The 21,828-nt window shown below is 36.3% G+C and overlaps 1 protein-coding gene and 2 non-coding genes across 3 annotated transcripts in view; 2 read left to right on the plus strand and 1 right to left on the minus strand.

Annotated features, from left to right (window-relative positions):
* LOC120333291 (P-selectin-like) overlaps positions 1 to 21,828 on the minus strand; it is a 35,721-nt gene that overhangs the window by 7,739 nt on the left and 6,154 nt on the right. The window contains exons 2-25 of the mRNA XM_039400687.2: positions 18,843 to 18,928; positions 17,826 to 17,930; positions 16,884 to 16,995; positions 15,345 to 15,432; positions 14,408 to 14,502; positions 13,884 to 13,965; positions 13,453 to 13,550; positions 12,449 to 12,530; positions 11,423 to 11,517; positions 10,679 to 10,760; positions 9,798 to 9,892; positions 8,036 to 8,117; positions 7,211 to 7,305; positions 6,587 to 6,668; positions 6,130 to 6,224; positions 5,171 to 5,255; positions 4,545 to 4,639; positions 3,827 to 3,908; positions 2,779 to 2,873; positions 2,359 to 2,440; positions 1,584 to 1,678; positions 1,166 to 1,247; positions 599 to 693; positions 144 to 225 (exon numbers count right to left, since the gene is read on the minus strand). Coding sequence (XP_039256621.2) covers positions 144 to 225; positions 599 to 693; positions 1,166 to 1,247; positions 1,584 to 1,678; positions 2,359 to 2,440; positions 2,779 to 2,873; positions 3,827 to 3,908; positions 4,545 to 4,639; positions 5,171 to 5,255; positions 6,130 to 6,224; positions 6,587 to 6,668; positions 7,211 to 7,305; positions 8,036 to 8,117; positions 9,798 to 9,892; positions 10,679 to 10,760; positions 11,423 to 11,517; positions 12,449 to 12,530; positions 13,453 to 13,550; positions 13,884 to 13,965; positions 14,408 to 14,502; positions 15,345 to 15,432; positions 16,884 to 16,995; positions 17,826 to 17,930; positions 18,843 to 18,928 — 2,167 coding nt within the window. The remainder of the gene's footprint in view (positions 1 to 143; positions 226 to 598; positions 694 to 1,165; positions 1,248 to 1,583; positions 1,679 to 2,358; positions 2,441 to 2,778; positions 2,874 to 3,826; positions 3,909 to 4,544; positions 4,640 to 5,170; positions 5,256 to 6,129; positions 6,225 to 6,586; positions 6,669 to 7,210; positions 7,306 to 8,035; positions 8,118 to 9,797; positions 9,893 to 10,678; positions 10,761 to 11,422; positions 11,518 to 12,448; positions 12,531 to 13,452; positions 13,551 to 13,883; positions 13,966 to 14,407; positions 14,503 to 15,344; positions 15,433 to 16,883; positions 16,996 to 17,825; positions 17,931 to 18,842; positions 18,929 to 21,828) is intronic.
* Positions 20,473 to 20,545, plus strand: Trnat-ugu (transfer RNA threonine (anticodon UGU)). The gene has a single exon. It is a non-coding gene; the product is annotated as a tRNA-Thr (tRNA).
* On the plus strand, positions 21,733 to 21,805 carry Trnat-ugu (transfer RNA threonine (anticodon UGU)). The gene has a single exon. It is a non-coding gene; the product is annotated as a tRNA-Thr (tRNA).

Below are 21,828 nucleotides of genomic sequence, written 5' to 3' on the forward strand. Positions count from 1 at the left end.
AAAATTATGGCCTAACCCTAACCTAGTACACATGTTACATTCCGATGTCCGCCATCTTGGTTCGCATACTTCGGGAGCCCCTCAAAGTCTAAAATTCAAAGTGTACACACAGAGTGAAAAAAAAATGCATTTTATATACTTACGTGCAAATACTTCCATATCCATTACCGTTGGTGCATGTTACGCTTCCTCCAATAACAAGACCTCGTGGTGGACAGATGATCGCTATAAAAAATTGTTTCAATATAATCGTGGTTGGCAAATTTTATGTACTACTGGGCCAAATATGCACATTTCCGCTTGCGTGCTGAAAACCTCTTATGTCGACTATAAACAATCGGTATATTAAAACTCACATTATGAAGCGCCTGCGATTTTCTATTTAAATTAACTTTAAGCATGATTGGGTAATTAACACAAAACAAATACTGTATGAAAGCCACTGTTACAACAAATATCCGTGCGCAGATGATAATAAGTTTATGATCAACTTTTACACATCAAAAGTAAAGTCGTTCGAGAGCCACAAAGAATTTGCTTGCGAGCTACATTTTGTCGACCACAGATCTAAGGTAAAAAAGTGTTTACTAGATCTTACGTTCACAGGAAGCTAGAGCAAAGCTCCATCTGTTGCTTGCTAAACAGTTGCTGACTGATGAACCGACAAGTTGGAAGCCAATGTTACATGTGACACTGAAAGCATAAAAATGAAATGTTGAATTGATGGCGTAGTTCCCAACTAGAGACCTCAATGCTAGGCGTAAAACTGATTTTACTTTTTTCTCCTTCAAAAGAATACTCCCCGTTCTTACTACTTTCATTGTTCAAGAAGGATATTTCACATGGGGTTTCCACTTTATTGAGCATGAATTGTTTGAACATGATAGGCTTTGGAATCTTTTATTCAAATAATACTATAAGTCCCACTAGAATGATAAACAGAGGGGCCCATGAGTGCTGAAAGCCGTAAAACGTTAAACAATCACATATCAAAGTGGCACCAACTTCTGCTTTATGGGTCACCATGTATAAAGTTTCAAATAATTACATTTTGACTTTAAAACATCAAAGGCTGGGTAAGATGGGCATTGAATCTACATATTACTACTCAGCGTTATTTTAGTCAGATAGTATTGAAGAACAAATACAAGTACTTGTGTCCTACCTGCACTCACTTCCTACATCATTATCATCTGAGCATGAAACGAAGCCATTTTGAACCCTTCCTCTTGGAGCACATCCCGTTTCTGTATATAAAAAAAGCATAAATGAAAATTCATTAGACGTTTAACAACGTCCCTCAGATAGACAGACTCAGTATCTCGGTCTTAGAAATTTGAAAAGAGAATTACAGGTCAAAATTTATGAAAGTAAATATTTATCTTGCAGAAGCCAGATACCACATTTTCAGAGACTTAACCGAACAGCTGTTCAGTGCTTGGCAATCAGTGGTGGAGATTCCTACCAAAAGAAATTCTTGTGAGTTAACCTACATTTAGAACCAATGGTTTTGTAATGATAAGCAATGGCAAAACAAAACGTCAAACAACTCAAAACATAACTTATGATTCTTAACTATTTACCCAAGCAAAGTGGCAATGCTGCACTCCATCTTCCATTACCAATACATTGGCTGAGAGAAAATCCTTCTAATCGAGCTCCTGCCAGACATGATGCGCTAAAAAGAGATTTCACAAAAATTACGTCCCATCATTGGCCTGACAACTACTATTTCGTTTCAAATCTAATGTCCTTAATGGTTATTGTACTAGTAATGTCGGTGTCGCAAGATTTTTTCAAATCTATGCATCTGAAAATAAAAAATATATCTGGCTAACTAATACCATACGCGACATGGATTAGTAACCGGACAAGAGGTCAAGGTTCGCGATATGATTAGGCCACCTTATCGGCTTTCCTCTTCCAGACTTATTGACTTGCTATGGTAAGGAATAAGGATTCAGGAAATTTTACATAGGATTCCATCCGACTAACTCGGGCAGAATTTGCAGTTGGAACATGAGGATTTCTCTCATAAGACCAGCCCCCGACAATCTCTTTACATCAAAGTGTAGCAGAACATTGTTCAGAATGCAGGTACAAGTCATTCCAGAGTATAATGTTAATTCAATATATCCACTTCAATATACTAATTCAATTCAAGCAAGATAGATAAATTGATATTGTTTAGCATTTATTTTAAGCTATGCATCTGAAACAAATGACTGACTGCCTAACTTATCCCATACCCAACATGGACTGATACCCAGAGGAGAGGCCGTGGTTCGCCATATGATTAAGTCGTCTTATCAGCTCTTCTCTTCCCGAGATAAATATGAAAAATCCGATCCTACTCACGTGCATGTACTTCCATATGCGTTTCCATCCGAACATGAGATGCTTCCTCCTACTATTAGTCCCCGTGGTGGACAAAAGATGGCTGAGAACAAAAATGGAAACATGTTTTTGAAAGCAGTTCCATTTGGGTTTACTGGACACAAAGTGGACCTATGCACAGACAACCGGTACCATAGAAGATTTGATTTCGGTTCTACTTTGTTTGGGCTTCTGTGTCAACATATTTGTTTTCTTGTTTCAAGAAGGAAAATCAAATTCGGCTCAGTGGTGTGATGCATCATGCCAAGCATTAGGTGTTTTCAAATTTGATCCAAAATAGTTTTCAAATATTATTTTACGAATGTCCGAAAGAGTCTTAAAATTAAATGAATTCTGTGTCAGAACGTTCGTTTATTTGCATTATTGCTTTGCGTAACTTACCTTGGCATTGAGGAAGTCTAACGCTCCATCTGCCATTTGGTAAACAACTGCTTTCAGATATACCAACCAGTTCAAAACCGACATTACATGTGACCCTGAAAAGAAATTAACAAAATATCACATATTTGATGTGATCTGCAGTAAATAAATATATACAGTTCTATGTGAGGCTAAAAGGTTAACGAAGATAAACATGCTCCAAACTTGTTTTAAGTCTGAAAGTCAAAATTTGATGACATACTTTGGAATTTTGGCAAACGAAAGTTAAAACGAATCAACATGTCAGTTATTTAAAATATTCGTTTAATAAATAAAATACTTTTCTTCTTATAAAGCATTTAACTTTTTAAAAAATTGTTACAAATATTTTCACTGACGCACACAATGTGAGAAAAAATCTAAATGGTTTCTCAGAATAGTTGTGTCACCAGTTGCTGCAGAGGTCGACAATAATTATGTTACAATTTTAATATTTGGTATAATATAAATGTATGGTGAGAATTAGGAATGAAATGTCCACTAATGTTCTTTTTATCAAAAGTCCGTGTTTGCCGATATTCTGGATATCTTAGTAGTGTGATTACAATTTATCTTACAATTTAATTTCAATACCAGTCCCGGACTTAACACAATCACTGAAGGTTGTGAAAATTTTTGTAAGTTAAGCATATCCAAAAAATTCTGATCTTTCAAAGTACCAGTCTTTTTAGTAAGGTGGTTCACGTAACCGCTGGTCAGTTACAACTTCCTCCACCATCAAGTCCATGCTTCCGAAAAAACAAATAACTAACTAATCCCATACCCGACATGAAATATGGACCGGACGAGAGGCCGTGGTTTGCCATATGGTTAAGCCAGCCCATTGTTTTTCCTTCTCCCCGGGATAAATATGTAAATTCCATCCTTAATGCCACTGGACTATCCACAGTATCAAACGAAATTGAAAATAAATGAACAAGCACAATTTCGAAAGTATAAAAATTTTACCTAAACAAAAATGTATTCACAAGTTTTGGTATTTAATCATACGCACTATAACGACACTTACCCACAGTTGCTTCCAATATTATTTCCATCAAAACATGAAACAACTCCATTACGAACCAGCCCTCTTGGTGGGCAAGTTATCTCTGCAAAAGAATAATTATTTTTCCAATCAATTATTGAGAGATTATATTCTACTATTTGATCCATGTACACTCGCTCATTGAAAAATAGAAATGACGGCGCCCAAACACACATTGTGGTATTTAACGGTACTTAGCCTAGTTTTTGGATTCAACAAAATTCATGAACAAGTTTTTTTTCAATTGTTAATGTAACTCAAAATCACAGCTTTAAAAAGATAGAATTTTTTTTATTTATTCAAGACAATGTCATATCGGAACAATCAACATGGTTATTCTATCAATTATTTATTTCTAGTCGGTTTAATCACTTCACTTTTGTTGGATTAATGTTAAATTGTTGTTGTGAATCTTATTGTCAGGTTTGGCTGTGCAGAGCCTTGGTCAGATCAAAGATGTATGAATATGTTGTGTATAAAAATAAAGTACTTCCCTCAGTGTATATAGGCAAATCCTATCCTAATTGGGCCCAAGTGGTTTAGTTTGAAACTCGATTTCTTCAAAATCTCCAGTTTTTTCTTCATTTTTTCCAATGTTTCAAAATTTAGGGATTTAGATATTTTTGCCGCTCTCAGCGGATTTGCCCTGTTTCAATAACTTGTAAATTCAATAAATATGTTGTATATAAAAATAACTCACGCCGACATGACGGTATATTGGCAGTCCATCGTCCATTACGTTGACATCTGACTCTTTGAGAACCAAACAATTGGACACCAGTATTGCATGTGAACCTAGGATGGATAAAATGCTTATTTATTGCAAATGCAATTATTAAAACCTTCATATTAAGTGCTTACAACAGTGCTTGCTCACCCCTCGTGAGGGTGCAAAACATTATAAACTGGGTACTGCAGTAGTATGTGTACCTGGTTAGGGTTAGGCCATACTTTTATTCCGATTTTCCTTATTTTAATTCTATTACGAGTTCAGGGACTGTTTGTGTTAGCCAAGTGAAGATACTCACTGCCCATAGGCTTTCGTTCCTTTACACAACTTGAAGTAGAAAAGTCGAACAAAATTGGTACACATACTTCTGGAGCGCCATAAATTGTAATCTGTTCTAGATTGTTTATATTCCTTCGCAGTTAATATATGTGCTTCACGCAAGAAACTAAATTTATTAACTTACATATTTCTGTATATATGAACATATATCTAATCTAAGCGTCAGTATTTGACGTCAGTATTTGATCTTTTCAAGTAAGAACTCTTGCTTTTGGGTAATCAAAATGAGAAAAATATAATAAATATCCCTATCTTACGTGCAAGTGCTCCCGAAATTGAATTCATCATCGCAAATCATAAAACCAGGTTCCGCAGAGAAATCAAGTAACGGGCATGTGATTACTGTGAAAGAATTTGAATATTATAAGTTAGATCAATGATTCAAGTTTTTTTTTTACGCGACCCGAATTTAAAAAAAACAGTTTGTAAAATCTGGCGACCCAAGGATAATAAACGCATAATAAACAGCATGTAGAGCTTTTACGGCCTCAAAATTAAATGACAAGCATAAAACACCTATTTTTATGTAACATTTATTTCCCAGAAATCTATTTAGAGTGAGAAAGCTGTGCTTGTTTGCCATCAGCGAGTTTTTGAAATCATGGCGTGGCTTTATTTAAGCAAAATAGATGATTCCAAGTTGTTACGCTGTGATACTTGCCACATATACAATTACTACCTAACAACATTCAATGCCAAATTTACTCGAAAATAAAACCACCTGCTTAGAGTAGGATAGGAAAGGATTTACATATTTATTCTGAAGGAGAGGAAAGCCAAAAAGACAGCTTAATCATATAGTGAACCACTGCCTCTCGTCTGGTTACCAGATCATGTTTGGTATGTGATCATTTAGCCAGTTATTTGTTTTCAGAAGCATGGACTTGATGGTGGAGGAAGCGTAACCGACCATTAGTTACATGAACCACCCTATGGTGGCAAGAAATCCAACAATCCTCTCACATATAAATATCCCGGTATGGGATTCGAACCTGCGAACCCATGCTAGCAAATTCTTAACATTTAGCACGATTTGCCACACTGCTGAGCTAGGTGTAGAAAGTTAGGTTAAAAGAAGGGTAGGCTATGTTGAACTGGTTCGATTCTGGTCTCTTCAAATACAAAGTTGTTCCTAACATATCATTAGACATCAATGGCTGATTTCTTGTTTATCTTTGGGTTATGCATCTTCAGCAAAACATTCTTAAAAACTTACGTTCACAAGATGGTAAAGTGACACTCCATTCTCCAGATGGCAAACAAGAGCTGATAGAAACACCAGAGATCTGCAATCCTGGGACACATTCGGCTCTGAAACAAAAATTATTCATTGTTATTCCTATTAAAATTTCTGCAAGTGCGATCTTCAACAAAATTATACAATTAATCATCTATCTAGAGTCTAGACCTTAAAATGCATTTTATTATGAGCGCCACTCAATTGACGCAATAAAAACAAGTAATTTTTAACTCAGGCACAAAATAGATTTATATTTAGGCTGTTTTAGATTTATATTTAGACAATTTGAATCATGGTTATTTGTCTATGAGTGAATCCTATTTTTATTTATACAAGAGTAAATTTGGGACTGTGCTGTAGGCCTTGGTTTGCATCAAAGCGAACTGTTATTAAAAGAATATCGACAAAACATTAATGAGCAGCTAGTACTAACGTGCATACGCTTCCGACAAATCGCCAATTTGTACAGAATACTTCTCCATTGAGTATAGTTCCTCTTACAGGACATTCAATTCCTGCAAAAATATAATACCAATTGAATCAATGGTTCCCAAACCGCGGCCCGCAAGTCAATTACAGCCCCAGTAACAATTTAATATGGCCCGCTAAACTTAAGTGAAATAGACTTGTTCCTTTACATACGGTAATAAAATACTGACTCGGCTAATTTTGTAACTGTCCGAAGAAGCCATAAATACATTCGAGTCATTAAATAAGTGTGTTTTCATAATTATAAATTAATCAAGGGGCCTTCGTAAATAATTATCAACCCTTTTATGGGCTCCATAACACAAAAGAGAACTCCTGGTATAATAGAAAGCTATATTAAAATAAATTAGCGGGAACCTAAGGTCACATATCAAGGTCACCTTCAATAATATTGTCAAATCGCCTTTAATGACGATATATCTCGTTCTGCTAGTTGAGAAAAATAACAAGGCGGTGATTCTTTAAGGATTGCCAACCGTCTACCAATAACATATTGTGTCAGCCAATGTGCCAATAAGGTTACCCATCCCCAAAAAGTTTACCAGTTTCATAAAATAAATCGAATTACTTTGGCACACTGGCAAGGCGACATCCCATTCTCCGTTTGCGAGACATTCACTGATTTCCAGTCCAATGAGTTGTGCATGGAGGTCACACGTTACGCTGAAATAGAATTGTTTTTGAATTAATTAAGTCCTGTATTTGAAAATTCTAATTTAAAAGAAACAAGATAATAGAAGGGATGCATTTATCAGGCACTCTAAAGCTCAAAGTCATCACAGAGAAAGATGATAAAAGTACCATATTTACGGACTATAAATTCCTTTTTTTTTAAATAGATCCTGAGATATAGCCTGGTGCGCCTACAGTACCTGTTGTGTTTTATATCCTGTTTCCCCCTATGTATTGACAAAACCCTAACCTGAGCAATTTATTGACTAGGTGTGCTTATGTCCGTACAGTAATCTATAATGTCCGAAAATCTTATCCCCCAACAAACGCAAAGTAAGCACAAAGGACAAGAAACAAACTTGAAATCGAATTTGGTACTAAATTTTAAAGAAATTCAATTAAAAGTAATATGCAAAACCAATAAATTGGGGCTTTCCCACAACTACGATGCTGTTTATATGAATAGGCCTACTCATAAAAACAACTTTGGTGAAATAGTGTTAGCGCTGAATATCGTGCCTGATGTGCTTCACTTTAACTTACATTAACTTACACGTTGAGTGAGAGCAATCATCATCAAGGATACATATATATATAGATAGGGCGTTTTGTAATAGTATGTCGCAACTAGCAGAAGGATGAATAATCCAAAAAACGCAATACCTGTAAGAATATGAATACCTAAAGTTTCTGATGTACTATAAAATAAAACAATACGTACGTGCAAATACTTCCAACAAACTCTGAATCTGAACATGAGACTTTACCATTGAGAACAAGACCTCGGTTAGGACATTGCGTACCTGTGAATAAAGATACATGATCAATGTACAGTGAGTCCAATGCAATGAGAACTATAACTGGCGTATTTCACTAGAGCAGGACGATGATATGATACGACCTTAGCAAGGTTAAATAAGGTGGGGATGGCTTAGAACAGTGGTTCCCAACTTTTTACGGCTCGTGGCCCCCTTCCGACGACTTTTTGCACTCGTGCCCCCCTGTTCGCAATTTAAAAAAATTAGACGTGTTGAATTGTATGACGACCTTTTATGTAATGCAAAAACAAACCACAGACAAAAAAAGTCTAAGCGTTTTAGTATACAATCAACGGACATCTTGCGCTTGGGACTGTCTGGAGAGATTTCTTATATTAGCTATAGCCTTTGGTATAGCCTGACGAATGTCACTGTCAACATCAAGACGATTTCTAGATTTTGTTTCCTCCGACAGAACAACAATCTTGGCCAATGAAATGACAGAAACCCGATCTTGGCCAATATTGCTTTCTTGTCAAATCTAACTCGCTTGGCAGCCAACAAACCAATGTCTTCCACCTGGGGATGATTTTTGAAAAGGGTGGTCTCGGAGTTCAGATTGACGTAATGATTAATTGCTCATCACGTTCGAGCAATGCAGGCATTGAGCACATTCTCACTCATCTCGATTAACTTTTGTGAAGCCAACGTAACCGTCGTTCCATTGGGCATTAGTACTTTTAAAGGGGCCAAGCCAGGTGGGTTGTTTTGATGGTCGAAAACCCATCTTTTGAAATGTAAAAAATTTGAGCATCTTTCTGTATCACACATGGCAATTTTTCGCAGCTTGAAACGCTCTTTATACCCTCAAGACTCATGAAAACACACATTTTCCGATGTTCGGCCGGACGCGGTTTTTGCGTCTATAATACGATACTGACGGTTGCCTTGCAGTCTAGCGAAACCGCCTGTCTGCAGGTTAGGCGACCTACTAGAGAACTATTATGATTGGTAGATTTTAAATTCCATTATGATCAAACAATTCACGCGTTGAATACACCCTGTGATCACAAATAACTTATTTAGCTAATGAAACTGCGGTGAACGCATAAACAGAGAATTTTATTTTTAAAGGAAAGTATGCAAACAAAGTCGCTCTACGATCAACTATTAGCCTTGTGTCGTGGCCCCCCTTGAACTGCTTCGTGGCCCCCCGTTAAGAACCACTGGCATAGAAGTTGAAGCGTTAGTTTTAACTGTGTTGGCATCACAAATTACAGTTTTCGGGTTTAAATCCCATGCCCAGACCTGGGTGTAATAAATTGGGATTTCGGTCCTTCGAGGGCATGCGTGTGACACATGCGTCAAATAAAATATTTAATTACTTATCGATCTCGATAAGTATGTTAATATGTATTTGTTTGTCTGTCTGTTAGATGCACGCGATATCTCACAAAAGCGAGGTTGAATCTGCTCCAAATTTTGCATGTGCATTCATCATATCCCGGACCAGAAGTCTATTGATTTTGGATGAATTATGTCGTATAATTAGCGAGTTATCAATCAACTAGTGATTGGACACACGAGGTCGCTACGGAGTAAAAAGCGGGTGAATCAAAACCGCAGTTTCTGTTTTGGGGGATCCCCTAACTTTCAATCGATAAGTCTTCGGTCTCCGACCGATATTCTCGTTTAATCTATTCTGAAGTTGAAAACACAACTTACGAACACATCTTGGTAATGGCTCACTCCAGGCTGCAGTTGGTAAACAAGAACTCTGCGAAACTCCAACAAGAGTATAACCAACGTTACAAGTTGCCCTGAAAATTAAAATTACTGAGTTTTAAAATTAAATTGACATTGTGTAATGTCTCTATGTGTATCAATATTATGTTTTTGTTCAAATTAAAAATTGCCTAATGGTAATTGAAGGGGCTCCAATTCTACTGTGGTATTCAACATTTCCTGTAGCTTTTGCTATTTCAGTGATCAACCCTCAACTTTGCTCAAAGAATTGTATATTTTACTTCTAATTATAGGCAAGAGATTTGCTTTAATCAAATTCTCAAAAAAGTGTAATGAATCTGCATTGTGGCATCAACTTTGGCATTAATTATTAGTTAAATATACTCTCTATCCACAAAACCTAAATTGTTGAAATTAGGTAACAATAAACATAATGCTGATGAAAAAGAAATTTAATATTGAGATTCTTTTATTGAAACAAAATGAAATTCGGTAAATACCGTATTTTATGAACAATATTGCGTATCAGGTTTTTAGGCGCACTGTCAAGAAATTGCTAAGATTTGGTTTTTATCCATACATAATGTGCACTGGACTATAACGGTCAACAACTCTTGGTTTTGAGTGTAGGCAAAGCATAAAGCACTGCCTGATTCATACATTTGGTGCGACGGATTATAAGGCACATAACTAGTTTTCGAGGAAAAAAGTATTTGGAGTGCGCCACATGGTTCGCAAAATACGGTACTTGAAAAAATATAATCATTATTTTGTCTCAAACTAGCTAACAGTATACCTTTAAAATTCTTTTATTGAAAGAATGTATAATTTAACACTCAATGAAATAATTGAAGACTTACTGGCAAATACTTGTAACTTCTTCTGCGAGTGAGCAAGATACATCTCCATGTTTGATTGTTCCACGTACTGGGCATTGAATGACTAAAAGGAAGAACATCATAAGGCCTCGATCACAGTTGGTAAATTATTCACAGAACTTTGTCTCATTTTTTTTCAAATGACTCTTATCGCTCTCTGGCTTCTGCACAGTTTATAATGAGTCCAGAAAAGTGTAATGCTAAATAACTGAACAATATTTGTAAAATCACATCGAATACAAAGTAATCTCTTCGAAAACAACAATAATCCTCTCCGGAAGGAAATTCATTTCCATGTGGAAAATCCTGGGCTAATTCAATACTGTAAATTCCCACAGGATTTTTTAGAAAAAATAAATTATTTAGAAATATATTGCTAAAAAATTAAAATACTTCAAGTTCAGTGAACTGAAAAACTTTTTTGCTCGAAATCATCAACCAAATTTTATTGCCTCCTGGTTCAGATAGTCAGACAGACATTTATCTTTCATTCAAGATTCTTATTCTTCTTCATTAAACATAGTTTGGCAAGGTTAAAAATGACCACTAAGACACTAAGCTCTACTTTGCCAGAATTAAATTCACTAGCTACAAATATACAAAATTGTTTATATCTGCACAGCGTAGGTCACATTTTAATGTTTTTAGATGATGGCATTTTCATAAGTTTAAGTTTCTAAAAGCCCGAACTAAAAATGGACATAAACCTGAAATAAAGGTACTCACGTTCACATGTTGGCAAAGCATGGCTCCATTTTCCGTTATCTTGGCAATAACTTTCAATAACTCCTGTGAGTCGTCTGAACCCTGTGCACGAAGATCTAAAGAAAAATGGAAAAAATATTCACAACAATATAGCAGTAAAAAGGATTATCAGGAAGTCAAATATACCAGATATAATCTGTGAACAGTATGAATTGATACAAAATACTTTTTATATACAAAATTATTTCACATACTTTGTTTTTGTTTGGCAAAATCATTTAAACCACCGAGAGTGCTCACTTGAGAGTGACCTTATAGATGCAGCGGCATAGCTACGTAAGCGTAGCAAGAAGGAGGGATAGGTTAAGATTGAGAGTCAGAATACCCCTTTCAAATTGTAATAAAAGCATTCTTCATTATTATTTCCAGAACCGCCAACTGTTGCAGTCTAACTTGGCAATTGGAAGTCTCAGAACCACCCCAACCCCTCTTGGATGCAAAAATGGAATCGGTAACAGTAACCAACTAGATAAATGAATTTTTGAATGTTGTTTTGTATATTAAAGTACTGTATTTGCTTGTTTTATAGCCCGGGCCCATATTTTTTTAACCAAACTCATTAACCGGGCCCTTATTTAAATCGGCCCTTATTCAAGCACAGGCACTTGTTATTTTTAAAGTAAAATTATACACAAAAATATATAAAAAAACATATATATATATAGATAAGATCGATCATTACAATAATTAATATATTGTCATTTCAAGTTCTCAAAATGGCTCCTTAATTCCTATTGTTCCCTACCACTGAAAAATCAGCTTTTACATCGGGCGGGTATTCAAGCACCGGCCCTTATTCATACGGTATTCCATTTCTTTACCATGGACATGTTTATATCTTTATATCTACATATCTTGAGGCACAACTACAAGACCTAAGAAAAATTCGATCCGCATGTGCAATTCAGATGGGCACGCCAATCTAGGCAGTGACGTTTATTATTCGACTATTGAATTAGTTACAATTGAACAATAAAATATAATTACTGGCATCTGCTCTGAAGATTTCTTTTATCGGAGCATTCTACGACTCCCCCATCAATTCTTCCGCGAGGTGGACACTGGAGGGCTAAAATGAAAAGGTTTTTAATTTAGTTACACGAGGGTTTCCCAATCTGGGGTTTGCGGACCTCTGCGGGTTCGTGACTGACTGCACAGGGGGTCTGCAACAATATGAAAAGAGTCTAAAACATATACAGATAGGGTATGATCTTATTGAATTGCTTTTAGCCTGCCAGTATTCAACGTTAGTATGTATTGATTCGAACTTTAATAAGTTTTATTTTGTTACAGGAAACGTTATCTATCCCGGTCGGTTAGGCACATAAATTGATACGACATAGGATCGGGGCTATCAAAAATAAGACTCACAAACAGGGGCAATGGCCCAAAAAGTTTGAGAAACCCGGAGTTAGACTGCATCCTCGAAATTCCAGTTTTACCAAATGCTAGTGCAGTTCTATTATTGGACACAAAGTGGACCTATTGATCGTTTTGTTATTATTATTATTTTTGCACCAAGATGGCGCACAACCTGAAACCTAACCTGATACACATACTATTTTCAGGTTGTGCGCCATATTGATGCACATACTTCTGGTGGTCCTTATTTTTATTCTTGTTACCCTGTGAAAAATTCTCTTTTCTCATTCACTAATGGACCAATTGCTTTGAAATTTCCAGTGTTCAAAGATTGTATTATTTGCTAGAAAGCTATTGCTTTGATTTATTCCTAAATTTTCTATGAATCCTATGAGATCTGATATTTCATCCAAAAATTTCGCTTTATTTTATTTTTCATGGGAACACAGTTTTTAATACACAAAGTGTGACTTCTAACTCAGTACTCATGAGTGAGACAGGCACTGTTTGCCATAGAACACCTTATTTCCATATAAAGCAAGAAATTATAAGCAACATTCTTATATAAAAGATCAATTCTTATATATATTAATTATATTACTTATATAACTTTTTCATGCAAAACTTACGAATGCATCTTGGTTCTCTGTAGTAATTCCATCTTCCAGTATTCATACAACTGCTTCTGATGGGGCCAGTCAATCGGAACCCTGGTCGACATCGAGCCCTAAAATATATAAAACAGTCAGAAATACGCTCTGCCTGAAAAGTATGTGCCATGAACAGAAAAGATAAACATTTGTATTTGTTGTACACATGCAACATTTCAAAAGTTTTAAAATGTTATTTATTCTTTTCTTGTGGACACTCCATTTCATCCCACAATGACATCTTCATAAAAATTGTATATATATATATATACCGTATATACCGGAAGTCTATGTGTAGAGTAAAAAGGCAACTAATTCAACAATAGAAAATGAATAAGGCAATGGCGGTGCGAATAATACAAAAATATCTTGTAAAATATGAAGAGAACATTTAAACATTTTGAACTTACGAGCATGCGCTACCACTCATATGGTTGTTTGTGCATATGTACCATCCATTAACGAGGGCTCTTCTTGGTGGACATTGAACATCTGTAACAGAACAATGTATATATCAATGTCAACCCACTGATTACAACTCTGAAGTCATTTTCGGTGATTTTAATGACATGTATCGGTAAAAATGTTTTGATGTCCCATGCAAGTCCAATATGAGCAAATAAATACTGAGATAAATGTTGCTTGCACTACTACTACAGCATGTGAGAGATATCCATCTTGTTTATGATAAAATTTCAAGTAAAAAAGAGGCATTTCAGGTGTGCCAGAGAACATGCTTCTGTGTCAAATGTTAACTCTGACGTTTATTTTGCAAATATGGATAAATACATTTTAAATGTGATTTCAGCACTCCTGATAGATAACAAAAATTTGTACAATCAGAAACACATTAAATGTGCAGTTTTTGTGAGTTACTGTAGTCTTTGATTATTTTTTTCGACTTTCTGCAATTTGTTCAATTTCTCATACTTACCGAGACATTGGGGCACAGGGTAGCTCCAGTATCCATCATGTCTACAATATGTTGTTGCTATTCCACTCATTCGAGAATTTGAATTGCAAGAGACGCTGAAGAAACAAGGTTGGAATGATAACAAACAACAATTCACTATTTTTTTATGATGATTCCACAAGGTCAGGGAATATTCCGTACAATCAACCACTGATCAAAGGATATTTTCCATTTCGACAAAAGCTTATGTGGCCACATTCATCCAGATGTAAAAAAATATAGTTAAAGCATTATCATTTTTGCCTGGTGTTATTAGTTTGAAATTTGAAATGTTTGAATCACCCTGTTCTCCAAAGACCGACGGACTATATTTCATGAATTTACCAATAGTACAGGGTACACAAAAATAAAACTTGAGTCATTCAAAACTTATTCTATTGAGAACATGACATTATACAAAGTAGGTCCTAGATCACTGAAACTATTGGGTACAATCATACACTAACAGAAGTTTGAGTGTTGAATAAATTTTCTTTATTTTTGCAGAAGTAATTAAGAAATTTATGAGTTCTACATTTTGGAATAAAATGGCACCCTTCCATGGGCCGCACGATTTTTCATTGCGAGCCGCATTTGCCCGCGGACCGCAGGTTGAATACCCCTGTTCTAAAATATTGATTGTCGGAGTACTGTTATTATTGATGAGCGGGCCTTTGGCAGTTAACAAACCAACATCGCGTATTATAATTCACATTTAATTAACATTTGGCCTGCCCCATGGCTCATGTGTGATTTAAACCAATTTAGGGTGCTCCCGAAGTATGTGAACCAAGATGGCGCACACTCTGAACCCTAACCTGGTACACATACTATGTTCAGGTTGTGCGCCATCTTGGTGCACATACTTTTGGAGGTCCCAATTTAGTTATTCTTGGATGTCTCAATACTAATAACTTACGTGCATGAACTTCCGTAGTTTCTTCCGTTTGTACATGAGATAGAACCATGATGCACATAACTTGGTAAACGGCCACAGCCAGGTGTACCTGTTGAAACGATATAAATATAATCATTTCCATTTCTCCGTTACTTATGTATGTATGTATGTTTATTCGTCTGGTAATAGTGATAAAAAAATAAATGAACGATTATTATTATTTAAGACGGGATGCATGCACAAGACCGTACTGGCCTAAAACACAAATGTGCGGCATACACCCCTTTTGACAAATATGAAACAAAAAACATTAGATTAAATATGTATAATATGCTCCCTTATATAGACAGTTGTGCAAGGTGGGGCAATGGGTCGTTTGGTGTGGTGAGGATGGTAAGGGTGGAGTATACAAAACTGTTTATACAGGGGAGTTTATAAGACAAGACAATATATAAAATAGAGACAACACAACACCAAATAAACATATACATAACAATGAAATCAAAATTTAGGCGCAAATACAGCGCCCTTGAGTGGTGAGACCATATAGTATGAATGGGCGAAGTATAAGAGATAAGTTTGCGATTCTCATGCCTATATGATATGCGTCACTCAAGGGTGCTAGTAGAGTCTTTGATAGAATATATCTATTTCAGTAAAAATGTGAACCATACAGATTTTGTTGAAATACTTCAGTTCGAGTGTCGAATTCTCAGGTATTCTTGTTTTATTCATAAAATTGAGGCCAAATGTGGTAAAAATTAAAGGAAAAATAAACTTAAAGAAAAGCATTTCAACAAAGCCTGTCATGATTGCATTTTTGCCAGAAGAAAATAAATGTATAAAAGTACTATTTAATTAAGGCTAATATTTTATAAAAAGAACCATTGCTTCCATGTCATGGATTGCCCTAATTGTATTAGGATCACAATAGAGTAATATAGTTTCATGGGGGGAATGAAGTGAGGAATATATTTGATTTTGTACTATGACTTATATGAGAAAGAAAGGGCCCAGCATGCTACTTTGACAAAGAGAACTGTTTCTATTGATGGCTGGATTCAAATTTGAAATGGAAATACAGTTCTCTTCATTTTTTTGGATATGTTATATAAATTTGTGATTAATGGTAGCATGAGGTGCTCAGAGTATTGAACAATTCACTAATGAAATCGGAATTCTTCCCAGAGAAGTCAAACACAAAGAGGAAATAGAAGTTCTCACCAGGGACGGTGCGATGGCAAGGCGCTCGATAGACCTATTTGTATTGTCATTGTGGACATATCGAAGAATATCAGTGGCAGCTTGTTCGGAGCGAAAGCTTTGAATAAGAGTCGCTCGTTGTGTTGCGATCTCTTTATTGTACATTTACTTTACTGTATTACAAATTTCCTTCATTAATTTGTGAATAACAAAGAGTCGACAACAATTTTTAAGACAATTTTTGGGAATTAAATTTACTGAGATTGCATAGATATAATCCCTTTCCTAGAACTTCTACACATTTTTTGAATTTGAATAAATGACCAATTACTATAGCAGATACACGCGCTTACTCACCAAAGCAACTATCTCTTGCTACATTGCACTCATCCTCGTAACAGCAGCATCTACAAACTGAGTTGAATGATTCAGGATTGCATTGACTTGGCATCCAAGCTGCCCTGGGGTTCTAAAATGGACAAATTCATTTATTTATTTTTATCGGTAGAAAGTTTCGAATAAGCAAAAATTTAAGTTTAAGAAAGCTCAGAATCAGGAGATCAAACAGAAAACAGTTCTATTAATGAACAAGTTATTTTGCCCCAGGCAAATATAAGATTAAACAGAGACTTAAAAGACTAACAGAGATTCATACAATGTGTGAAGCTATTGTTGCGCGGCGGTGTGGCTCAACGGGCTAAGCGTTAGGAATACGCTCGCCACCGCACCTCTAATTAGTCTGCATGAATTCGCAGGTTCGAATCCCATGCATGGATGGTTATGTGCGAGTGGATTGCTGGACTCCTCGCCGTCGTTGGGTGGTTCACGTAATTGCTGGTCGTTTACGGCTTTCTCCGCCACCATGTCCATGCTTCCGAAAACAAACAATATAACTAATCCCATACCCGACTTGGAATGGTAACCGGACGAGAGGCCGTGGTTCGCCATATGGAGAAGCCGTCCTATCGACTTTCCTCTCCCCCGGGATAAATATGTAAATCCTATCCTATCCTATCAACATATAGGAAATTTTATTCCAATATAACCAATCCTTTTTACTTTTTAAACTTGGCAAACCACTCAAATTTAGATAAATCATTTCATTTAGCTAAGATAAATAAAAATATTGTAACTCTTTTGTCACGCACAAAGCTACACCCAAAACACGATCAACCGCCCAAGACAATGATTTTTACATAGCAAAAGAAATTGAGTAAAATGGCAAACAGTGTTGATTTCCATGTTGTTGGGACAACTTGCAAAAGTCCCATACAAGGCATACAAGTAAGCAAAACTTACCTGTACATGGTTATCATCGCATGCCTTGGACTGCTTACAATGTTTGTAAATCTTCAAAGTGTGACCCCAGCCCTCATGTCGACGCAGCTCAATTTCACAAGCATCCTGTAAAGCAAACAAAAGCAATTATTGCAGAGTCAAAGTCAAATTAATTTTACCCAACTACTGAACTAGTAAAGAAATTGTAGTCTACACAATTTATGAGAAAACGCTACGGTACCGTATACAGAGACTTACTTTGTTGTCAAAGTTACCATACAATTGCTCAATTTCATACACCTTAGCTTGTTGGCTTGAAGGAATGATTGAGAGTACCAGTACTTCTCTACTAATCTACATACAGGCTCTTAAATTAATATTAAAATTTTTCCCTCAATTCTACTTGTTGTCGTAAACATTCAACAACTGCAATAACAGAGGGGAATTCCCAGATTCTCAAAACATGGAAATTATTGCCTTGCGGCGCCATCTTGAGGCTGTGCGTTCACGCAGATCTACTAAACCTGTGTGGAGGCTTTAAAGCAGGGGTCGGCAACCTTTTGTCGCTCGCGGGCCAAAAGTGAAGGTTGCAAGTCATTGGCGGGCCGCCCATATTTTCAGAAAGGTAAAAATCGAATGAATGACCGATGAATCACATTTTATCACACAGCTCAGAAGTTAAATTTTAAACAGCGAGCGAAGACAAACCAACTAAATTTTTTTTGCGCCAATAAACCATTTACACTTAGCATCAACTTTTCTGCGTTTTGTTGCCATTTGTCTAAATTATAAGTAAATTATAGGCTCATTAAACGAATAATTGTGAATTACATATTTGTTACGTTATAATATAATTTAGTTTACACGTAAATTCTTTTGCGTAAAGAATATAATCAACAAAACAGCTATAATTTGTTACCATAATTCAGTGAAGCGTCGCGGGCCGGATTATATTGCTCCGCGGACCAGATCCGGCCCGCGTGCCGTAGGTTGACGACCCCTGCTTTAAAGCGATATCATACTAAAAATATTACAAACCTCGTTGAATCTACATTGTCTAATCTTTCCTTTTGCTCGGCATTCCTCGTCAGACGAAACCCCAGAACATTCGAGACATTTCAGAGCTAAAAATAAAAGTTTTGTTTGTATTAAAAACCATGTTGTTACAATTACACACTGCTGTTTGTATGGAGCCTCTAGGTCAGAGGTGGGCAACTTCTCTAGTCGGCGGGCCAGATGTGAGAAAATGAAGTTTTCGGCGGGCGGGATTATTACAAAAAATACTTCGGTATCCAATCTTTGTTAAATGCTGGACACTCTCTGTCAACTTTACGTTTCTCGGGATATTCCTAATCAATAAAACTTAATATAAAATTTAATTTCTAAAATCTATTTATATTTAGAATATAAATATAACTGATAACAGTAGTGGGGAATGTTTACAGCGCTCTCTGCTTTGAACTTGTATTTTTTGTTTAACAAGTGTGCTAACGCAATTGTTTGTTCACTAAGGCAATTTCACCAGCTCGCACTAACAGTGCGGTGATCCGGCGCGCGGCCGTATGTTGCCCACCCCTGCTCTAGGTGGAATTATCTAGACTCCGAGTAAAGTCTACTAGCAAAATGAATAGAGTAGTAATAGGTGATACTCATATCATCCATTATTAGAATTTGAACCATGTTCCCAATATTTAGTCAAAATTTCGGGATTCATTTCAATTGGCGTTTACAATGAGTTAATATTTCGATTGTGGCGTCCCATCTTGTAGCGCGTGATCGTTATCAAATTTAAGCTTTGCAAAATATAACGGCGCTCCCGCCGTTTGATGACGGGAATGTAAGATAATTTATATCGCCACATTCATATTAAGATAGTTCAAATAGCTATATATATATATTTATTTTCATGCGGACATCTGAGAATCGCCTTCACAGCTTTGGACCTTCAATACTGCGACGGAAGTAAATACAGTTACAAGCAATAAACCGATGATACAAAATAATTCCAATATTTCGAACATGTTTTTGTTTCAAATAAATCAGTAGACCTACCTAATCATAATCAACCAATCAGTATCGTAACGTTCGTTTGAGAAAAAGCAAGAAGACAGTTTGCTTAAGTTTTCATTGTTTTGCATTTAAAAGTTATTGTTTTTTAACTGTTTATGATGGACGGGCGCGTACGTCTTTTAACTTTGTCCTTAAGTTATGCCCATCCTCCAGGTCCACTACATTTTGTTTTTCCGTTTGGTGTTGTCTTGTTTCATGTCAAAGTGCCCAAATAAACGTTCTCGAGATAATTACCAAGTTTGTCCTAATTAGATATTGTAACTCATTATGCATCAGGCCTGAAATCGACAGTTGCCATAACTCAGAGGTCAGAGCACTGTTCTCGTAAACCAGGGAGCGTGAGTTCGAATCTCACTAACAGCATTATATCGCACAGCTTTTATAATTTTTACGAACATGTATTTAACTTTATCGGACGAGCATTGTACGCCGGGATTGTAGTTGCTTTGTTCTGTTGTCCGTTCTGAGTATTCTAATGATAATCGTTGGTATGTATCGCCTATTAAGTATTTGAGTGCCTTCATTGTTTAAAATGGAACAAATAGGTCAATTATCATGCAAACTTTATACCCAACGGCAATATTTCCGTACTCCATCGGCCGCCATAGCTCAGTGGTTAGAGCACTGGTCTTGTAAACCAGGGGTCGTGAGTTCGATCCTCACTGGTGGCTTCTACTATTGCTTTGGAGTTTGCATCTGGATAACTTTCATCTTATAAATACCACGTGAAATATGGTAATTTTCAATTCATACACGCTATGCTGCTAAATAGCCGTTTTTGTGAGTACGTTCGCATTTGTATATATATATTTATATGATGTAAACAATTAATATTGTCATGTTTATATTTCAATTGAATATCTTGCACTCTGAATGCGAGGGACCAAATTTCAATGAATTTCACGATACATCAAAGATAGGATCATCGCGATTCCGTTACTTTAAAAAAAATGTAGATATTAAGTATCGAGAGCGTTCATATGGGTGAAAACTCTTAACAGGGCTCAAGGAAATATTCAAAATTTGACTATTATTGATTGGTGCCATAATCTCGTCAGTGGTTGAATCCGAAGTTCACATGCGAGAATTTATGCTTTTTCTATCATCGAGAACGCATAAAACTACAGAAAAAGTAAAGTCCCCTTTCTAACTTTCTGTACCGTTTGGATGCGACATCTTCGCGACGAGGTTGTAAACGTTTTCGGACAATTTGCCAAACTTGAATATGTTCCATAACCTACTAGCTAGGGCAGGGGTTCCCAAACTAGGGGTCGCGACCCCAAATTGGGTCGGAGTGATAAGTAGGTAGGGTCGCAAACAGATCATGGGGTCGGTGGGGTCGCTGAGGTATGATAGAGGATGGATGTACAAAACATCTAAGATTTGACAAACCATGTTAAATTTAGCAGTTTGTACCATAGCTCACTGTAAAACAGGCCCATTAGCATCGCTCTATGCTTATGCTATAGAAAATGTAGGTATTTATTGTGACATCACTGTTTGGTTTTGGCTTATTTTACTTAATACCACTACATGACCAAACTCAAAAGTCCAGTGAAAAAAGCTCTAAAGTTTCATAAAATATATATACCGGTATATAGACCTGAGGTCGAACTGAACACTTGAAAGTTGTCTTTGGGGTCGTCCTGGAAAAAGCTTGGGAACCCATGAGCTAGGCATATGGCTAGGTGATAGAGCATTGTAAGCTAAAATTGTATTTACTCAGTTCAGTTCTGAGTATTGAAATAGTCGTTGATATATATCGCCTATTAAGTAAATACCTTCTTTGTCTGAAATAGACCAAACACGATAAATATCTTACAGACTTTATACCTATCATAATGTTCCTTTCATGTCGGCCGCCATAGCTCAGTGGTTAGAGCACTGGTCTTGTAAACCAGGGGTCGTGAGTTCGATCCTCACTGGTGGCTTTTACTATTACTTCAAAGTTTAT

The sequence above is a fragment of the Styela clava genome, chromosome 13 (assembly GCF_964204865.1).
Source record: "Styela clava chromosome 13, kaStyClav1.hap1.2, whole genome shotgun sequence".
NCBI lineage: Eukaryota > Metazoa > Chordata > Ascidiacea > Stolidobranchia > Styelidae > Styela > Styela clava.